We start from the raw sequence: 18,774 nt of genomic DNA on the forward strand, positions 1-18,774 counted from the left end.
CTCCACTCGCCGTGTTTGAAGGAAGACATCATTCTTCGGGGATGCTTTTCTGCAAAGGGGACAGGACGACTGCACCGTATTGAGGGGAGGATGGATGGGGCCATGTATCGCGAGATCTTGGCCAACAACCTCCTCCCCTCCGTAAGAGCATTGAAGATGGGTCGTGGCTGGGTCTTCAAGCATGACAATGCCCGAAACACACAGCCAGGACAACTAAGGAGTAGCCCCGTAAGAAGCATCTCAAGATCCTGGAGTGGCCTAGCCAGTCTCCAGACCTGAACCCAATATAAAATCTTTGGAGGGAGCTGAAAGTCCGTATTGCCCGGCGACAGCCCTGAAACCTGAAGGATCTGGAGAAGGTCTGTATGGAGGAGTGGGCCAAAATCCCTGCTGCAGTGTGTGCAAACTTGGTTAAGAACTACAGGAAACAAGTTCTGCTTGTCTGATGTATCAAATACTTGATGTCATGCTCTGACCTCTTTCTCCCCTCTCTCTCCAGATGACATCTCGCGTCTTGTGACGGCCGGCCGCCCAACAACCTGCCCGCTTGACCCTATCCCCTCCTCTCTTCTCCAGACCATCTCCGGTGACCTTCTCCCTTACCTTACCTCACCTCGCTCATCAACTCATCCCTGACCGCTGGCTACGTCCCTCCCGTCTTCAAGAGAGCGAGAGTTGCACCCCTTCTGAAAAAACCTACACTCGATCCCTCCGATGTCAACAACTACAGACCAGTATCCCTTCTTTCTTTTCTCTCCAAAACTCTTGAACGTGCCGTCCTTGGCCAGCTCTCCCGCTATCTCTCTCAGAATGACCTTCTTGATCCAAATCAGTCAGGTTTCAAGACTAGTCATTCAACTGAGACTGCTCTTCTCTGTATCACGGAGGCGCTCCACACTGCTAAAGCTAACTCTCTCTCCTCTGCTCTCATCCTTCTAGACCTATCGGCTGCCTTCGATACTGTGAACCATCAGATCCTCCTCTCCACCCTCTCCGAGTTGGGCATCTCCGGCGCGGCCCACGCTTGGATTGCGTCCTACCTGACAGGTCGCTCCTACCAGGTGGCGTGGCGAGAATCCGTCTCCTCACCACGTGCTCTCACCACTGGTGTCCCCCAGGGCTCTGTTCTAGGCCCTCTCCTATTCTCGCTATACACCAAGTCACTTGGCTCTGTCATAACCTCACATGGTCTCTCCTATCATTGCTATGCAGACGACACACAATTAATCTTCTCCTTTCCCCCTTCTGACGACCAGGTGGCGAATCGCATCTCTGCATGTCTGGCAGACATATCAGTGTGGATGACGGATCATCACCTCAAGCTGAACCTCGGCAAGACGGAGCTGCTCTTCCTCCCGGGGAAGGACTGCCCGTTCCATGATCTCGCCATCACGGTTGACAACTCCATTGTGTCCTCGTCCCAGAGCGCTAAGAACCTTGGCGTGATCCTGGACAACACCCTGTCGTTCTCAAATAACATCAAGGCGGTGGCCCGTTCCTGTAGGTTCATGCTCTACAACATCCGCAGAGTACGACCCTGCCTCACACAGGAAGCGGCGCAGGTCCTAATCCAGGCACTTGTCATCTCCCGTCTGGATTACTGCAACTCGCTGTTGGCTGGGCTCCCTGCCTGTGCCATTAAACCCCTACAACTCATCCAGAACGCCGCAGCCCGTCTGGTGTTCAACCTTCCCAAGTTCTCTCACGTCACCCCGCTCCTCCGCTCTCTCCACTGGCTTCCAGTTGAAGCTCGCATCCGCTACAAGACCATGGTGCTTGCCTACGGAGCTGTGAGGGGAACGGCACCTCAGTACCTCCAGGCTCTGATCAGGCCCTACACCCAAACAAGGGCACTGCGTTCATCCACCTCTGGCCTGCTCGCCTCCCTACCACTGAGGAAGTACAGTTCCCGCTCAGCCCAGTCAAAACTGTTCGCTGCTCTGGCCCCCCAATGGTGGAACAAACTCCCTCACGACGCCAGGACAGCGGAGTCAATCACCACCTTCCGGAGACACCTGAAACCCCACCTCTTTAAGGAATACCTAGGATAGGATAAAGTAATCCTTCTCACCCCCCTTAAAAGACCTAGATGCACTATTGTAAAGTGGCTGTTCCACTGGATGTCATAAGGTGAAAGCACCAATTTGTAAGTCGCTCTGGATAAGAGCGTCTGCTAAATGACTTAAATGTAAATGTAAATGCAATAAAATGCAAATTAATTACTTAAAAATCATACAATGTGATTTTCTGGATTTTTGTTTTAGATTCCATCTCTCACAGTTGAAGTGTACCTATGATAAAAATTAGACCTCTACATGCTTTGTAAGTGGGAAAACCTGCAAAATCAGCAGTGTATCAAATAGTTGTTCTCCCCACTGTAGGTAGATAGAACCTGCTCTTACCATGACTAACAGATTCCCCAATCTTCTCCTCCTCTTCTTCATCTTTAATGTTGACATTCAGCTCCAGTGTTTGACTGCAGTCTTCCAGCTTCACTGATGCCATCTCTGGATCCTACAGTGCAAACTGGACTCCACTGTTACAATCAGGACCCAGTGACTGTAGGTTTGAACTCAGTGTGGAAGGAGAGAGGCAGGTTGGGTTTGTCCTCACTGTTGATGTTACCGGCCTCAGACTTAATTCTAGTCGTCCTGTAGTAATAAAGAGAAACAGACACAAAAAGTTATTGTCTTCACAGTTCTGGCACTTTCTTTATGCTTAGTTTCAGGAACTCCACAATACTGTTGAGCTAATATTCTATAAGAGGAACATGAGCTCAAACAGTAGAAATTTGAGGTGACGGTACTCAGCTCTGATGAGCTCCTGTCCAAGTCAAGCACTGATCTCATTTCAATAGATCTGGTAGCTAAGCATTGACAAAACATTAATTAATTCACATTAGACAAAGTATAGACTTTAAATTAGGCTACACAACTGTAAATGCACTTAATCTATAGAAGATTTCCTGAATTCACATAAATGACTCACTGATAATCATTACATTTAGCTCCAAAACAGTAGTGAAAACGTAAAATTGTCTCTCTGCTGCACACTCACTGCCTGCACTGAAGTACGTTGATGCAGACCGAGTGGAAACCGCCATTTTACCAGCTCGTGAATTTTACACAAAAACGACATGTTAAACGAACCGAGAAATCTAAAACAATTGATCCTTAATGAAATTTCCTTGACGAAAAGATCTACATTCACTCAGACTAACCTAAAGTCTATATGTGACAAGTTATCACGTTCACCCACGCGGTTTGACACAAAAATAACACATAAAACCTTTATCAAACGTGATAATACATTGACGTATTTGTTACCTAGCATGTTATGAAATGTTATTTCGATATTATAACGTGCTGTTACATACCAGTAGTAATACATTTGAAACGGACGCAGAAGTTGTCATCTTGACTACACAATTCTGGCGTATCCTTTATTCTGAAGAATGATGTGCGCCTGCGCGGACTTTCCTGTTCCCCACTACCAGTTTCTCAACCCATAGACGTAACATCGCGAGACTTCAGAGAACGCTTGTGAAGCGGACCAAGCCGGGGTTTGACAAGTCAATGAGAGAAGTGAACAATTCTGATACTTTTGCAGCGGCTAATCCGGATCCTAATAAATACCAAAAATATTCCGTCGGAACACACTTGAAACATGGCCATTCGTTTATCAATTTCATAACTGCAGTGGCTTATTCACAATAGCTCACACTGCGTTTCATATATCCTAGCATCACAGTTAGCCTAGTGGTTAGAGCATATAAAACTGTATAAATCAATAACTAATTCACCGTTTGTCACAGAAACATCAAACTATGTATGATGTATTCTATAAATGTCTAGTAGACTTTTAAAACCTTTGCTTTGAGTATAAATTCCAGTTTTGATTTGATAGAAATACGTAAAATCTCAATATTGCATTTCAAGATGAAGAAATCAACTCATTCAGTGATTGATCAGCCAGGTCGCAGTTGCAAATGAGAACTTGTTCTCAACTATCTTACCTGGTTAAATAAAGGTGAAATAAAATATTTTTAAAATTGTCTCAGAAAAATGTGAGAATATGCATTTATTTAAAATAACTTAAAATAAATGTTGATTTAAAGTGCAATTTGTTCTATATGAAGTTAGACGATGTTTACATAAAGTTGTACAATGTTTACCATCTTAAATTGTATGTCAAGTCAATGTTTACCATCTTAAATTGTATGTCAAGTCAATGTTTACCATCTTAAATTGTATGTCAAATCAATGTTTACCATCTTAAACTGTATGTCAAATCAATGTTTACCATCTTACATTTACATTTAAGTCATTTAGCAGACGCTCTTATCCAGAGCGACTTACAAATTGGTGCATTCACCTTATGACATCCAGTGGAACAGTAGTGCATCTAAATCTTTTAAGGGGGAGGGGGGGTGAGAGGGATTACTTTATCCTATCCTAGGTATTCCTTAAAGAGGTGGGGTTTCAGGTGTCTCCGGAAGGTGGTGATTGACTCCGCTGTCCTGGCGTCGTGAGGGAGTTTGTTCCACCATTGGGGGGCCAGAGCAGCGAACAGTTTTGACTGGGCTGAGCGGGAACTGTACTTCCTCAGTGGTAGGGAGGCGAGCAGGCCAGAGGTGGATGAACGCAGTGCCCTTGTTTGGGTGTAGGGCCTGATCAGAGCCTGGAGGTACTGAGGTGCCGTTCCCCTCACAGCTCCGTAGGCAAGCACCATGGTCTTGTAGCGGATGCGAGCTTCAACTGGAAGCCAGTGGAGGGAGCGGAGGAGCGGGGTGACGTGAGAGAACTTGGGAAGGTTGAACACCAGACGGGCTGCGGCGTTCTGGATGAGTTGTAGGGGTTTAATGGCACAGGCAGGGAGCCCAGCCAACAGCGAGTTGCAGTAATCCAGACGGGAGATGACAAGTGCCTGGATTAGGACCTGCGCCGCTTACTGTGTGAGGCAGGGTCGTACTCTGCGGATGTTGTAGAGCATGAACCTACAGGAACGGGCCACCGCCTTGATGTTAGTTGAGAACGACAGGGTGTTGTCCAGGATCACGCCAAGGTTCTTAGCGCTCTGGGAGGAGGACACAATGGAGTTGTCAACCGTGATGGCGAGATCATGGAACGGGCAGTCCTTCCCGGGAGGAAGAGCAGCTCCGTCTTGCCGAGGTTCAGCTTGAGGTGGTGATCCGTCATCCACACGGATATGTCTGCCAGACATGCAGAGATGCGATTCGCCACCTGGTCATCAGAAGGGGGAAAGGAGAAGATTAATTGTGTGTCGTCTGCATAGCAATGATAGGAGAGACCATGTGAGGTTATGACAGAGCCAAGTGACTTGGTGTATAGCGAGAATAGGAGAGGGCCTAGAACAGAGCCCTGGGGGACACCAGTGGTGAGAGCACGTGGTGTGGAGACGGATTCTCGCCACGCCACCTGGTAGGAGCGACCTGTCAGGTAGGACGCAATCCAAGCGTGGGCCGCGCCGGAGATGCCCAACTCGGAGAGGGTGGAGAGGAGGATCTGATGGTTCACAGTATCGAAGGCAGCCGATAGGTCTAGAAGGATGAGAGCAGAGGAGAGAGAGTTAGCTTTAGCAGTGCGGAGCGCCTCCGTGATACAGAGAAGAGCAGTCTCAGTTGAATGACTAGTCTTGAAACCTGACTGATTTGGATCAAGAAGGTCATTCTGAGAGAGATAGCGGGAGAGCTGGCCAAGGACGGCACGTTCAAGAGTTTTGGAGAGAAAAGAAAGAAGGGATACTGGTCTGTAGTTGTTGACATCGGAGGGATCGAGTGTAGGTTTTTTCAGAAGGGGTGCAACTCTCGCTCTCTTGAAGACGGAGGGGACGTAGCCAGCGGTCAGGGATGAGTTGATGAGCGAGGTGAGGTAAGGGAGAAGGTCTCCGGAAATGGTCTGGAGAAGAGAGGAGGGGATAGGGTCAAGCGGGCAGGTTGTTGGGCGGCCGGCCGTCACAAGACGCGAGATTTCATCTGGAGAGAGAGGGGAGAAAGAGGTCAGAGCACAGGGTAGGGCAGTGTGAGCAGAACCAGCGGTGTCGTTTGACTTAGCAAACGAGGATCGGATGTCGTCGACCTTCTTTTCAAAATGGTTGACGAAGTCATCTGCAGAGAGGGAGGAGGGGGAGGGGGAGGAGGATTCAGGAGGGAGGAGAAGGTTGCAAAGAGCTTCCTAGGGTTAGAGGCAGATGCTTGGAATTTAGAGTGGTAGAAAGTGGCTTTAGCAGCAGAGAGAGAAGAGGAAAATGTAGAGAGGAGGGAGTGAAAAGATGTCAGGTCCGCAGGGAGGCGAGTTTTCCTCCATTTCCGCTCGGCTGCCCGGAGCCCTGTTCTGTGAGCTCGCAATGAGTCGTCGAGCCACGGAGCGGGAGGGGAGGACCGAGCCGGCCTGGAGGATAGGGGACATAGAGAGTCAAAGGATGCATAAAGGGAGGAGAGGAGGGTTGAGGAGGCAGAATCAGGAGATAGGTTGGAGAAGGTTTGAGCAGAGGGAAGAGATGATAGGATGGAAGAGGAAATTGTATGTCAAATCAATGTTTACCATCTTAAATTGTATGTCAAATCAATGTTTACCATCTTAAATTGTATGTCAGGTCAATGTTTACCATCTTAAATTGTATGCCAAATCAATGTTTACAATCTCAAATTGTATGTTAAATCAATGTTTACCATCTTAAATTGTATGTCAAATCAATGTTTACAATCTTAAACTGTATGTCAAATCAATGTTTACCATCTTAAATTGTATGTCAAATCAATGTTTACCATCTTAAATTGTATGTCAAATCAATGTTTACAATCTTAAATTGTATGTCAGGTCAATGTTTACCATCTTAAATTGTATGTCAAATCAATGTTTACCATCTTAAATTGTATGTCAGGTCAATGTTTACCATCTTAAATTGTATGCCAAATCAATGTTTACAATCTCAAATTGTATGTTAAATCAATGTTTACCATCTTAAATTGTATGTCAAATCAATGTTTACAATCTTAAACTGTATGTCAAATCAATGTTTACCATCTTAAATTGTATGTCAAATCAATGTTTACCATCTTAAATTGTATGTCAAATCAATGTTTACCATCTTAAATTGTATGTCAAATCAATGTTTACCATCTTAAACTATGTCAAATCAATGTTTACCACCTTAAATTGTATGTCAAATCAATGTTTACCATCTTAAATTGTATGTCAGGTCAATGTTTACCATCTTAAATTGTATGTTAAATCAATGTTTACCATCTTAAATTGTATGTCAAATCAATGTTTGTATTTTTAGTGCAACAGTCCACCTTTTAAAGTAGTTAACAATAATTTATAAGTCTCTAATTTAACAGCAAAGAGGCCCCTTACAATAATTTTATATTTTGGCTTTGTTGAAGTCCTTCTTTGTCATCCCCAGACAAGTTAAATGGTACCATCTCTGGCACACAGAGCATTCTATCTTCAGTATTAAAAACATAAAACAGGGTTATGTTTATTTACATGTAAATTACAGTTCTGGAATACCCGAATTCTGTTACATGCTTTTGCAATTAGGAACATTTTCAAATTGAATTGGATTTTTGCTAAATTGACTTTAAATGACATGCATATGACCACAGCCCTGATAGAAGCACACATAACTGAGGTGTTCATCATCGTTGAGTATGCAGCAAATAAAAATCGTATAGTAAAAAAGGTACACATTAGCAAAAAAATTATAAAACATTACAAGAAAGGCATCTTATATATTTTATATATTTCGATCTAATCTAAACTGGAATTTGTATTCAACACAAAGGTTGAACAAAGACGATAGACATTTATAGAATGAATCATATCTCTTTCGATCATTCTGTGATAAAGGGTGAATTAGTTATTTGATTTATACAGCTTTAAATTGCATTTAAGATTTTATATATTTTCATCAAATCAAAACAGGATTTATTATTCAAAACAAAGGTTGTAAAGTATGCTAAGCATTTATAGAATAAACCATATCTATTTTTATATTTCTGTGACAATCAATTAATTAGTTAATGATTTTTACAATTTCAAATGGCTTTTGGCGAATATCTGTTGAATGTCAGAATGTTGTGAATACAACACCAACTTTACCTCGGTAGTTGGCAGATAACATTCTTCAAACAACAGTAAAACTGATTGACTTTCCATCTACTACAGGGTTTAGTGCTCCAACCACTCCAGGAATCTTCTGCTCAAGACGATGAACCTCAATATCCAACGAAACTCCAGATATAACCTTCTTTAATAGGTGCCTTGCTCCGAAATGATATACACAATGTAATATACATAATATAATAAAATATATTGATTTACAATGTTAAAAAACCGAATATATTGTTCGATGTTCTGATATAGACAGAATGACTGAAAAATGTAATTGTAAAATGTTAAAAAAAAAAAAAAATGTAATGTAAATGTAAAAACCTGTAATTTCAAATAATTAGTTTACAATTTCACAACGGAATTTATTACAATTTATAACCGCCGTGCCTCAAAACTGGGAGAAGCAGAAAAAGCAAGTAATTCACCCGACATTTATTCCTCAAGACGGTAACAAGGACACGAGGATAATTGTAAGCAACAACATTTTTGAAAACGTTTGTAATTTGATAAGGTTGATATATGAATTATTAGTTTCTGTTAATGTCGCAAACTATTTTCTCTAGGCTAACATTAGCAACCTGGATACTTCCATGCTAACTAACGTTAACACTAACTTAGTTGCTCTAGCCTACTATGGTCCTGTCCCTCTGGCCAGGATAAACAAAGCAGTAATGTTGTATTTCACTAAAAACATTTTATTTTATTTTATTATACACATGAGAAAAAAGTGGTTTCACAGCACGAATTCATGTACAAACATTATTTTTCATTACATTTTTGTCATTTAGCAGATGTTTTTATCCAGGGCGACTTACAGGACAAATAAGAGTTAATTGACTTGCTCAAGGACACAATGACAGATTACTCACCTAGTCGGCTCGGGATTCAAACCAGCGACCTTTCAGTTACTGGCCCAACACTCTTAACCGCTAGGCTACCTGCTGCCAGAATGCATCTAGTATTAAACACAAGTAGTCAATTTCATAAACACAAGTAGTCAATTCATAGCCTGTTAATCATTAAACAAAAGTTGTTTAGTAATATAAAATAATCCACCCAAACTAATGCTGAAAACTGATCATCACATCATCTTTATCTGATATACACTGAGAGCACAAACATTAGGAACACCATCCTAATATTGAGTTATACCTCCTTTTGTCCTCAGAACAGCCTCAATAGTCGGGGTATGGACTCTCCAAGGTGTTGAGAACGTTCCACAGGGATGATGGCCCATGTTGACTCCAATGCTTCCCACAATTGTGTCAATGTGGCTGGGAGTAGATCTCTACTCCGAATAGCTTGTTCCATCTCCTCCCACAGATGAACAATTGGATTGAGATCTGGTGACTCGGCAGGTCACTGCAGTAAACTGAATTCACTGTCATGCTCTTGGAACCATTCCTGGACAAGCCTTCTGGCATAATCCTGCTGAAGAAAACTATTTGCAGATGGATACACTGCTGCAGTGAAGGGAGGCACCTGATATTCTTTAGATATCCTGTAGCATTCAAACATTGTTCATCTTTTATCAAGGGGCCCAATGTGTGCCCTGAAAACACACCCCAACCATCACACCACCAGCCTGCAATGCTGACACACAGTATGGATGCATGCAGTGGTGTAAAGTACTTAATTAAGTAAAAATTATTTAAATAAGGTATCATTACTTTCACTCAGTATGACAGTTAGGTACATTTTCCACCACTGGATGTATGTCCTCGTGGTTTCCTCCATACCCCAGTCCTCCCATCAGCATGAAACAGCAGGAACAGGGATTCATCAGACCAGGCAATAGGTCTCCAATTTTCCAGTGTCCAGTGTTTTCATTCCTTAGCCCACCTGGGTTCACCTGGTCAGTCTGTCATGGAAAGAGCAGGTGTCCTTAATGTTTTGTACACTCAGTGTATGTTGTGTCTACCAGCTCATTCTCACAGAAAACTGTAGAGGGAAGCAGTACCACCCAGTCAATCATCAGACGCCTCACAGAGGACATTCAACCCTAAGGGAAAATCCAAAATCTCAGTATCTTTACAGTAGAAGCTAACAAAACACACAACCTGACATGGAGCACACTGATCAGTAAAGTAAAGAAAGGCTAACATTCTAGAACGCTCCCTTTCCTCTGCACAGTTCTCACAGTGAGAAACAATAGGATTGCAATAGTGTTGACAATTATTTTATGAAATTAAAATTAAGTGACTGAGTGACTAATCTCAGCTGGTCTGAGAGAACTGACAAGGACTCTCTCCTTTATGTATACAATGGTGTCTTTAAATGGCCCAATCTGTAGAATCTCCTCTCACTGTCAGTGCAGTGATAAGGCTTCTCTCAAGTGTGTATCAGTTTTTGTGTCTTTTCATTGCCCAATCTGGAGAAACTCTTGCCACATTAAGAGCAGAAGTAAGGCTTCTCTTCTGTGTGTGTGTTCATCGATGACCCTTTTAGCTCAGCTGTAAGTCAGATCAGTGGTAAGGCTTCTCTCCTGTGTGTGTTCTCTGATGAACTTTTAGGTCAGTTGATGTTGTGAAGCATTTTACACAATCAGAGCAGGAGTAAGGCTTCTCTCCTGTATGTATACGTTCATGTCTTCTTAAGTTTTCCAGTCGAGAGAAACTCTTTCCACAGTCAAAGCAGGAGTAAGGCTTCACTCCTGTATGTATACGTTCATGTGTTTTTAAGTGGCCCAGTCGAGTGAAACTCTTTCCACATTCAGAGCAGGAGTAAGAATTCACTCCTGTATGCATACGTTCATGTGTTTTTAAGTCGCCCAGTCGAGAGAAACTCTTTCCACAGTACGAGCAGGAGTAAGGCTTCACTCCTGTATGTATATGTTTATGTGTTTTTAAGTTTCCCAGTCGAGAGAAACTATTTCCACAGTCAGAGCAGAAGTAAGGTTTCACTCCTGTATGTATACGTTCATGTGTTTTTAAGTGGCCCAGTCGAGAGAAACTCTTGTCACAATCAGAGCAGGAGTAAGGCTTCACTCCAGTATGTATACGTTCATGTGTTTTTAAGTCACCTAGTCTAGAGAAACACATTCCACAGACAGAGCAGGGGTAAGGTTTCACTCCTGTATGTATACGTTCATGTGTTTTTAAGTTGCCTAGTCTAGAGAAACTCTTTCCGCAGTCAGAGCAGGAGTAAGGCTTCTCTCCTGTGTGTATTCTCTGATGAACTGTCAGAGACCTTGATGTCGTGAATCTCTTCCCACAGTCAGTACAGGGATACAGATTCTCTCCTGTGTGTATTTTAAGGTGTTTTTTTAGCTTTGATAGAATTGGGAATATCTCCTCACAATGTGGGCAGTGGTGAAACCTCTTAGCTCTGTGACCTTCCTGCTGTTGCTCTCTGGATGTAGAGAATGTCTCAACATGGTCTCCTGTGTGAACAACATCAGAAGAACCAGTCAGTTGGTGTGATATACATATGACTTCACAACAGTAGGCTGTACAATACAGGGAATAAAGCTATTAGGGCTGTCCCGACATTTTTTTTTATCCTGGTCAAATGAGTCTTTTCTTTCGGCCAATCGAATGTTTACATTTTAAAACATGTATTTTTCCATATATATGTGTTTGAATCAAATCAACTATATGTAGGCTACTGAGCTTGTCTGATGCTTTAAGCACTGCGATTTAAAAATGAAGACACACAAAATACTCACGAGGGAGCCAGAGATCAATATAGTGTAACCAGAGTAAATTAAATCTGTTCTCGACTCTCCTCCTCCCGCTGCTGCGTTATGATTTTCATTTCATTTATAATAAAGTCTTTACATCTCAAATCAATGTCATGTGGTTAATCAAAATTATATCTAAATGAGGCCTCCTGGGTGGCGCAGTGGTTAAGGGCGCTGTACTGCAGCGCCAGCTGTGCCACCAGAGACTCTGGGTTCGCGCCCAGGCACTGTCGTAACCGGCCGCAACTGGGAGGTCCGTGGGGCGACGCACAATTGGCCTAGCGTCTTCCGGGTTAGGGAGGGTTTGGCCGATAGGGAAATCCTTGTCTCATCGCGCACCGTGGCGTGCCAGGCACAGTGCGCGCTAACCATCAACAACAAAAAATATATACACTGCTCAAAAAAATTCAGTGGAAAATCACACTCCAGGCTGATCCAACTGATGTAATGTCCTTAAAACAAGTAAAAATGAGGCTCAGTAGTGTGTTTGGCCTCCACATGCCTGTATGACCTGACTACAATGCCTGGGCATGCTCCTGATGAGGTGGCGGATGGTCTCCTGAGTGATCTCCTCCCAGACCTGGACTAAAGCATCCGCCAACTCCTGGACAGTCTGTGGTGCAATGGAGTGGATGGAGCGAGACATGATGTCCCAGATGTGCTTAATTTGAACGGGCGGGCCAGTCCATAGCATCAATGCAGGAACTGCTGACACACTCCAGCCACATGAGGTCTAGCATTGTCTTGCATTATAAGGAACCCAGGGCCAACCGCACCAGCATATGGTCTCACAAGGGGTCTGAGGATCTCATCTCGGTACCTAATGGCAGTCAGGCTACCTCTGGCGAGCACATGGAGGGCTGTGCGGCCCCCCAAAGAAATGCCACCAATGACTGACCCACCACCAAACCGGTCATGCTGGAGGATGTTGCAGGCAGCAGAACGTTCTCCACGGCGTCTCCAGACTGTCACGTCTGTCACATGTGCTCAGTGTGAACCTGCTTTCATCTGTGAAGAGCACAGGGCGCCAGTGGCGAATTTTCCAATCTTGGTGTTCTCTGGCAAATGTCAAACGTCCTGCACGGTGTTGGGCTGTAAGCACAACCCCCACCTGTGGACGTCGGGCCCTCATACCACCCTCATGGAGTCTGTTTCTGACCGTTTGAGCAGACACATGCACATTTGTGGCCTGCTGGAGGTCATTTTGCAGGGCTCTGGCAGTGCTCCTCCTGCTCCTCCTTGCACAAAGGCGGAGGTAGCGGTCCTGCTGCTGGGTTGTTGCCCTCCTACGGCCTCCTCCACGTCTCCTGATGTACTGGCCTGTCTCCTGGTAGCGCCTCCATGCTCTGGACACTACGCTGACAGACACAGCAAACCTTCTTGCCACAGCTCGCATTGATGTGCCATCCTGGATGAGCTGCACTACCTGAGCCACTTGTGTGGGTTGTAGACTCTGTCTCATGCTACCACTAGAATGAAAGCACCGCCAGCATTCAAAAGTGACCAAAACATCAGCCAGGAAGCATAGGAACTGAGAAGTGGTCTGTGGTCACCACCTGCAGAACCACTCCTTTATTGGGGGTGTCTTGCTAATTGCCTATAATTTCCACCTGTTGTCTATTCCATTTGCACAACAGCATGTGAAATTTATTGTCAATCAGTGTTGCTTCCTAAGTGGACAGTTTGATTTCACAGAAGTGTGATTGACTTGGAGTTACATTGTGTTGTTTAAGTGTTCCCTTTATTTTTTGAGCAGTGTATATATATTTAAATTAAAATGATACAAATCTAAAAGTAACTTCTATTGCCATTGTCAAAACTAGCTTACATAAAGCCAACCCATTGTGAGACCATATGCTGGTGCAGTTGGCCCTGGGTTCCTCCTAATGAAAGACAAAGCTAGACCTCATGTGGCTGGAGTGTGTCAGCAGTTCCTGCAAGAGGAAGCCATTGATGCTATGGACTGGCCCGCCGTTCCCCAGACCTGAATCCAATTGAGCACATCTGGGACATCATGTCTCGCTCCATCCACCAACGCCACGCTGCACCACAGACTGTCCAGGAGTTGGCGGATGCTTTAGTCCAGGTCTGGGAGGAGATCCCTCAGGAGACCATCCGCCACCTTATCAGGAGCATGCCCAGGTGTTGTAGGGAGGTCATACAGGCACGTGGAGGCCACACACACTACTGAGCCTAATTTTGATTTGTTTTAAGGACATTACATCAAAGTTGGATCAGCCTGTAGTGTGGTTTTCCACTTTCATTTTGAGTTTGACTCCAAATCCAGACCTCCATGGGTTGATAAATTTCATTTGCATTGATAATTTTTGTGTGATTTTGTTGTCAGCACATTCAACTTTGTTAAGAAAAAAGTATTTAATAAGAATATTTCATTCATTCATATCTAGGATGTGTTATTTTATTTTTTTGTTCCCTTTATTTTTCTGAGCAGTGTATATTGAATGCATTACCGTAACCAAACAAACATTGTAGATTAGAAATTATGAGAATTAACGGTAGGCTAAATGTATTACTGGTGATAGTGGTGTGCCATCCCCTCCGCAACGGACTGGTCCACCCAGACAGGCAACGGACTGGTCCACCCGGGAGGGCAACGGACTGGTCCACCCAGACAGGCAACGGACTGGTCCACCCGGGAGGGCAACGGACTGGTCCACCCGGGAGGGCAACGGACTGGTCCACCCGGACTGGTCCACCCGGGAGGGCAACGGACTGGTCCACCCGGGAGGGCAACGGACTGGTCCACCCGGGAGGGCAACGGACTGGTCCACCCGGGAGGGCAACGGACTGGTCCACCCGGGGGCAACGGACTGGTCCACCCGGGGGGGCAACGGACTGGTCCACCCGGGAGGGCAACGGACTGGTCCACCCGGGAGGGCAACGGACTGGTCCACCCGGGAGGGCAACGGACTGGTCCACCCGGGAGGGCAACGGACTGGTCCACACAGACTAATTTCATATCATCCTCCTCTCACTATCACAAGGGTTAGTAACTACACAGACTCATTTCATAGAGCTTTAAAACACTGGCAGTTTGTCTACTTCACTTCTTTAGTCTACTCTCTGATCACTCCAGATAACCCAGTTGTTCAGGGATGTGTTGTCAGAATTACAGAATTCAACCTATCAATAGACTGGGTCATAACTTAAGGTCAAATTTATAGATAGAACCTGATCTTACCAATCTTCTCCTCCTCTTCTTCATCTTTAATGATGACATTCAGCTTCAGTGTTTGACTGCAGTCTTCCAGATTCATTGATGCCATCTCTGGATCCTGCAGTGCAAACTGGGCTCCACTGTCACAATCAGGACCCAGTAACTGTAGGTTTGGACTCAGTGTGGAAGGAGAGGCAGGTTGGGTTTGTCCTCACTGTTGATGTTACCGACCTCAGACTTAATCTGAGTCGGCCTATAGTAATAAAGAGACATGGACACAAAAGTTAGTCTTGACAGATCTGGCACTTTATTCTCTAAAAATATATTAGATCAGGTCGCAAAACATTGACAACAAACCATTTATTAATTTCCCATGAGACAAAGTGCACACCTTAAATTACACAACATTAGTGTACATAACCTATAGTAGATTTCCTGAATTCATATAAATGACTCCAAAACCATTTAGTACAAGGTTGCAGTTGTTTTAGGCAGCACTATTCACGATTTTCCTGAATAATCTAGATGCCGGGGTTAAAGACATTTACAAACCATAGCACCCAATTTGAAGAAGGCAATGCTCTGATAATTGGCTGATTGCTCCTAACCCATAGGAATCCCCACACAGTTGACTACTTTAAAATGGTAGAAGCCCTCAATGGCAATGTCCATCCTAAAACAGGTTACATAGAGGTGGTCTTCTCTCCATTTCTATGGATGATGCAGACCCATCCTAAAACAGGTTACATAGAGGTGGAGTCTGTCTCTTCCTCTCTGTCTCCAACCTAACAATGGGAATTGTTATTCCAAAGGTGGGAAGGCAGGGGAGGTCCAAAACAAACTCATAGAAAAGCATTGGCCTTTTCCTCTAGGATTTACACACACCAAGCCCCTCCCCCTGCCTCTCACACCAGCAAAGTTGCAAGATCATCGCATGTTCCTCTCTGGCAAGCGGTTTTAACTAGCTATTTACATTTGTGGTTTGGTCCAAAAGAAGGCCTCATACGGACACCAAAACACATTGAGACATTATTTTACTGTAATAGAGGAGAAGTTACCTTTTCTATCAAAACCCTTTTTATGTCTCAACTACTCAGATTGAGAGCAGAGTTACACTACTAAAACCAGAGTATCAATGAACATTGATTCTGGAAAATGAATGCTAGTATTAGTACTGCTAGCAGTATTTTAGCCAAATACTATTATAATAGCGCTCTAGTCTGTTTTATACATGTGCAATAAGCATAAACAAGGTTGGCCACTTGATTTTAACATCTGAACAAAGTGGACAGGCTAACATGCTTTTCAAACAGTTGGAGACAGAATGGTGTGTTCATAACACTTCAACTGTTCAACCTTGTTAACAAATAGGTCCAAGTTGTCTAAACTTGTTATATGAAGATTAGCTGGCTAATCACTAGCACGTGGGCTTGAGGGATTGTTGATGAGACAGACCTGTGTTCATTTTCTATAGGCTAATGCCTGCTACAATAAGTTAGTACATTTTTAACAAAGGGTCATTTTCATAGACAGAATTGAAAGCCAGATCAGTGATTATCGCAACAACAAAAAAGCATGTTCAACTATTTTGATTAAATAATAAATGATTAGTGGGTGTTATGGTTGTGGAAGGCTTATATTTAGCCTCTGTTTAACTTCACAAGCCCTGAATTCATTAGATTATTGACTGTTTGAAATGCAGTGTATTCAACCTTTAATTGTACAAGGCTCATTTATAGAGAAACTAAACTGAGATATTTATGGTGAATCACCTAGAAGTTTGAAAACTCAAGATAAAGCTGTATGATTTTTTTGGTCCATATCGTCCAGCCCCAATGGAGAACATTCGAGTAAAGTACAATACTTTATACTGTACTATACTGTTGTACTCTACTGTACTGAATTAAGCTTTACTTTCGTGTACTCTGCTGTAGTGCTTTCAAATATTGTGAAATTAGCTATGTTTCCAATAACTTGTCCAGTGATTTTTTTGTCGCCATTTAGAAAAAGTTGAAATAGAAAATAAATCCAACAATTTCCTGCTCGGGTGTATTTCCATTTAACCATCTTGTGTGGATAAAAAGAGCTGGACGTAATGACGCACCGCGTGAATGCACCAAGTTGTAAGTCGCTCTGGATAAGAGCGTCTGCTAAATGACTTAAATGTAAATGTATTCAGCAATCATCATTTATTCAAAACACACCGTTTCTATCCTCACTTGTCGGAATAAAGAAACTTTGACAAAACAAATCGGCCCGTTGAACTTTGGTCGAATACATCTTGGTCAATGGAAACCTGCCTAATGAGGTCTGAGTGATTGGTTCAGATCTGGTTTGATGTTTGGGCCAAGTCAAAAAAAGACATTCAAAAGACGTCGACGTCGGTCCGTGTTTACTGGGGTGTATCCTACAATGTCGGCCTATAACTATATTTTATGAATGTCCATCCATGTGGAAGGCCTAGCGTTTGTAAAACAGCCAGTTGTATTGGCTTTATTAGTCCTGGTTCCTGTGACTAATCATGTTGTCTATTTAAGCGCTGAAAGACCCATCAGCTACCCAACTTTATCAGGAGTAACCCTGCAATAGACTGACTGGTGAAGGTGATGTTTCACAGTCAAAGTCCTGCTAGAGAGCTAAGAAGAGCTAAGAAGCTAATATTTGTGTAAACTGTTGATAATAGTTTTCTGTTGGTGTCACCTGTTTCATGGGTGCACAATCCAACTCGTTTCATAAAGTCATATAAGAATGCCCCCAATACAATGATGTGGTCTAATACCGCCACAGTGGGATTTCAGTTTATTTTCAAAATAATTCGTTATTGTAATTCATTGTAAATAAATAATAATCGAACCATGTTCTGCGTTATTTTGTCCAAATATGACATGATTTCACTATTTTGTATCAGTTTATCGCCTTAAGAGGGATTTTTATTTTGAGTGTGAACCACACATGCCTCTATTGTGGCTAGCTTCACATGGAGGGACAGGCGGACATCAGGCCTGTGTCCAGCTGGAGGACGGAGATGTTGGCCACATCAGATAGAAATGTATTATGTTGAACAAACATTCCTCTGATTCTAATGAACCATGTCAGTTATATTCAGAGGATTTCTATCTGTAAATGTCCAAAATGTCTTTGTTCTGAACATCCCGAGGCGAAACCCACTGAGCTAACGAACCTGCAAAGCCTAACAAATGAACGTGTTGTGGACCCCGCGCCGTGTGCTTTTTTATAAATCACGTTCATCACTCACTCGGCTTTACACAAAACCTTTCCCAAACGTTATAATACCTTGATTGGTTTGTTATCTAACATGTCATGGTGTTATTCCAATATTAGACCGTTTAAAAGTGCTATTTACGTACCTGTAGTAACAAGAAAAAGGACAGCAGTTCTGGCTTTCTCTTCACTCGAAAGAATAGTGTGCGTCTACCGGAACTTCCGGTCCCCCCCTCCACTACCACAGTGCAACAGCGACATCTATTGGACTGATGGACTAATTACTGCTGAAGCATGTAGAATGTAAGTGAGATTGATTAGCTTGACAAATAAACCTTGGTTTAAAAAAACTAAAGCGTTGTCTGTTTTAGTGTCTACGTTTTTCAACCCATTTCATATGCATTGTAGATGATTGGAAGGCCAAGAAGATCATCAAGAACCTCAGCCACCAGAGACACGGCCTGTTCACCCTACTACCATCTATCAGGCGGAGACAGTGCAGGTGCATCAAAGCTGGGACCAAGAGAATGAAACCACTTCTATCTCCAGGCCAC

General features: G+C 43.4%; 1 protein-coding gene across 9 annotated transcripts in view; it reads right to left on the reverse strand.

Moving 5' to 3' along the window:
• Positions 1–2,282: 2,282 nt before the first annotated feature.
• Positions 2,283–18,774, reverse strand: part of LOC135568439 (uncharacterized) — a 58,789-nt gene continuing 42,297 nt past the window's right edge. Inside the window, exons 1-3 of one of the 9 annotated variants that reach the window (XR_010462624.1) lie at positions 15,023–15,258; positions 9,008–11,520; positions 2,284–2,651 (exon numbers count right to left, since the gene is read on the reverse strand). Coding sequence is in view for 1 of the 9 variants with exons in the window: in XM_065015222.1 (XP_064871294.1) it covers positions 2,515–2,651 (137 nt within the window). In the remaining 8 variants the exon portion in view is untranslated. The other 8 variants (XR_010462625.1, XR_010462621.1, XR_010462627.1 and 5 more) reach the window with 8 other exon arrangements.

Source organism: Oncorhynchus nerka, unplaced genomic scaffold (assembly GCF_034236695.1).
Source record: "Oncorhynchus nerka isolate Pitt River unplaced genomic scaffold, Oner_Uvic_2.0 unplaced_scaffold_1612, whole genome shotgun sequence".
In the NCBI taxonomy this organism is placed as follows: domain Eukaryota; kingdom Metazoa; phylum Chordata; class Actinopteri; order Salmoniformes; family Salmonidae; genus Oncorhynchus; species Oncorhynchus nerka.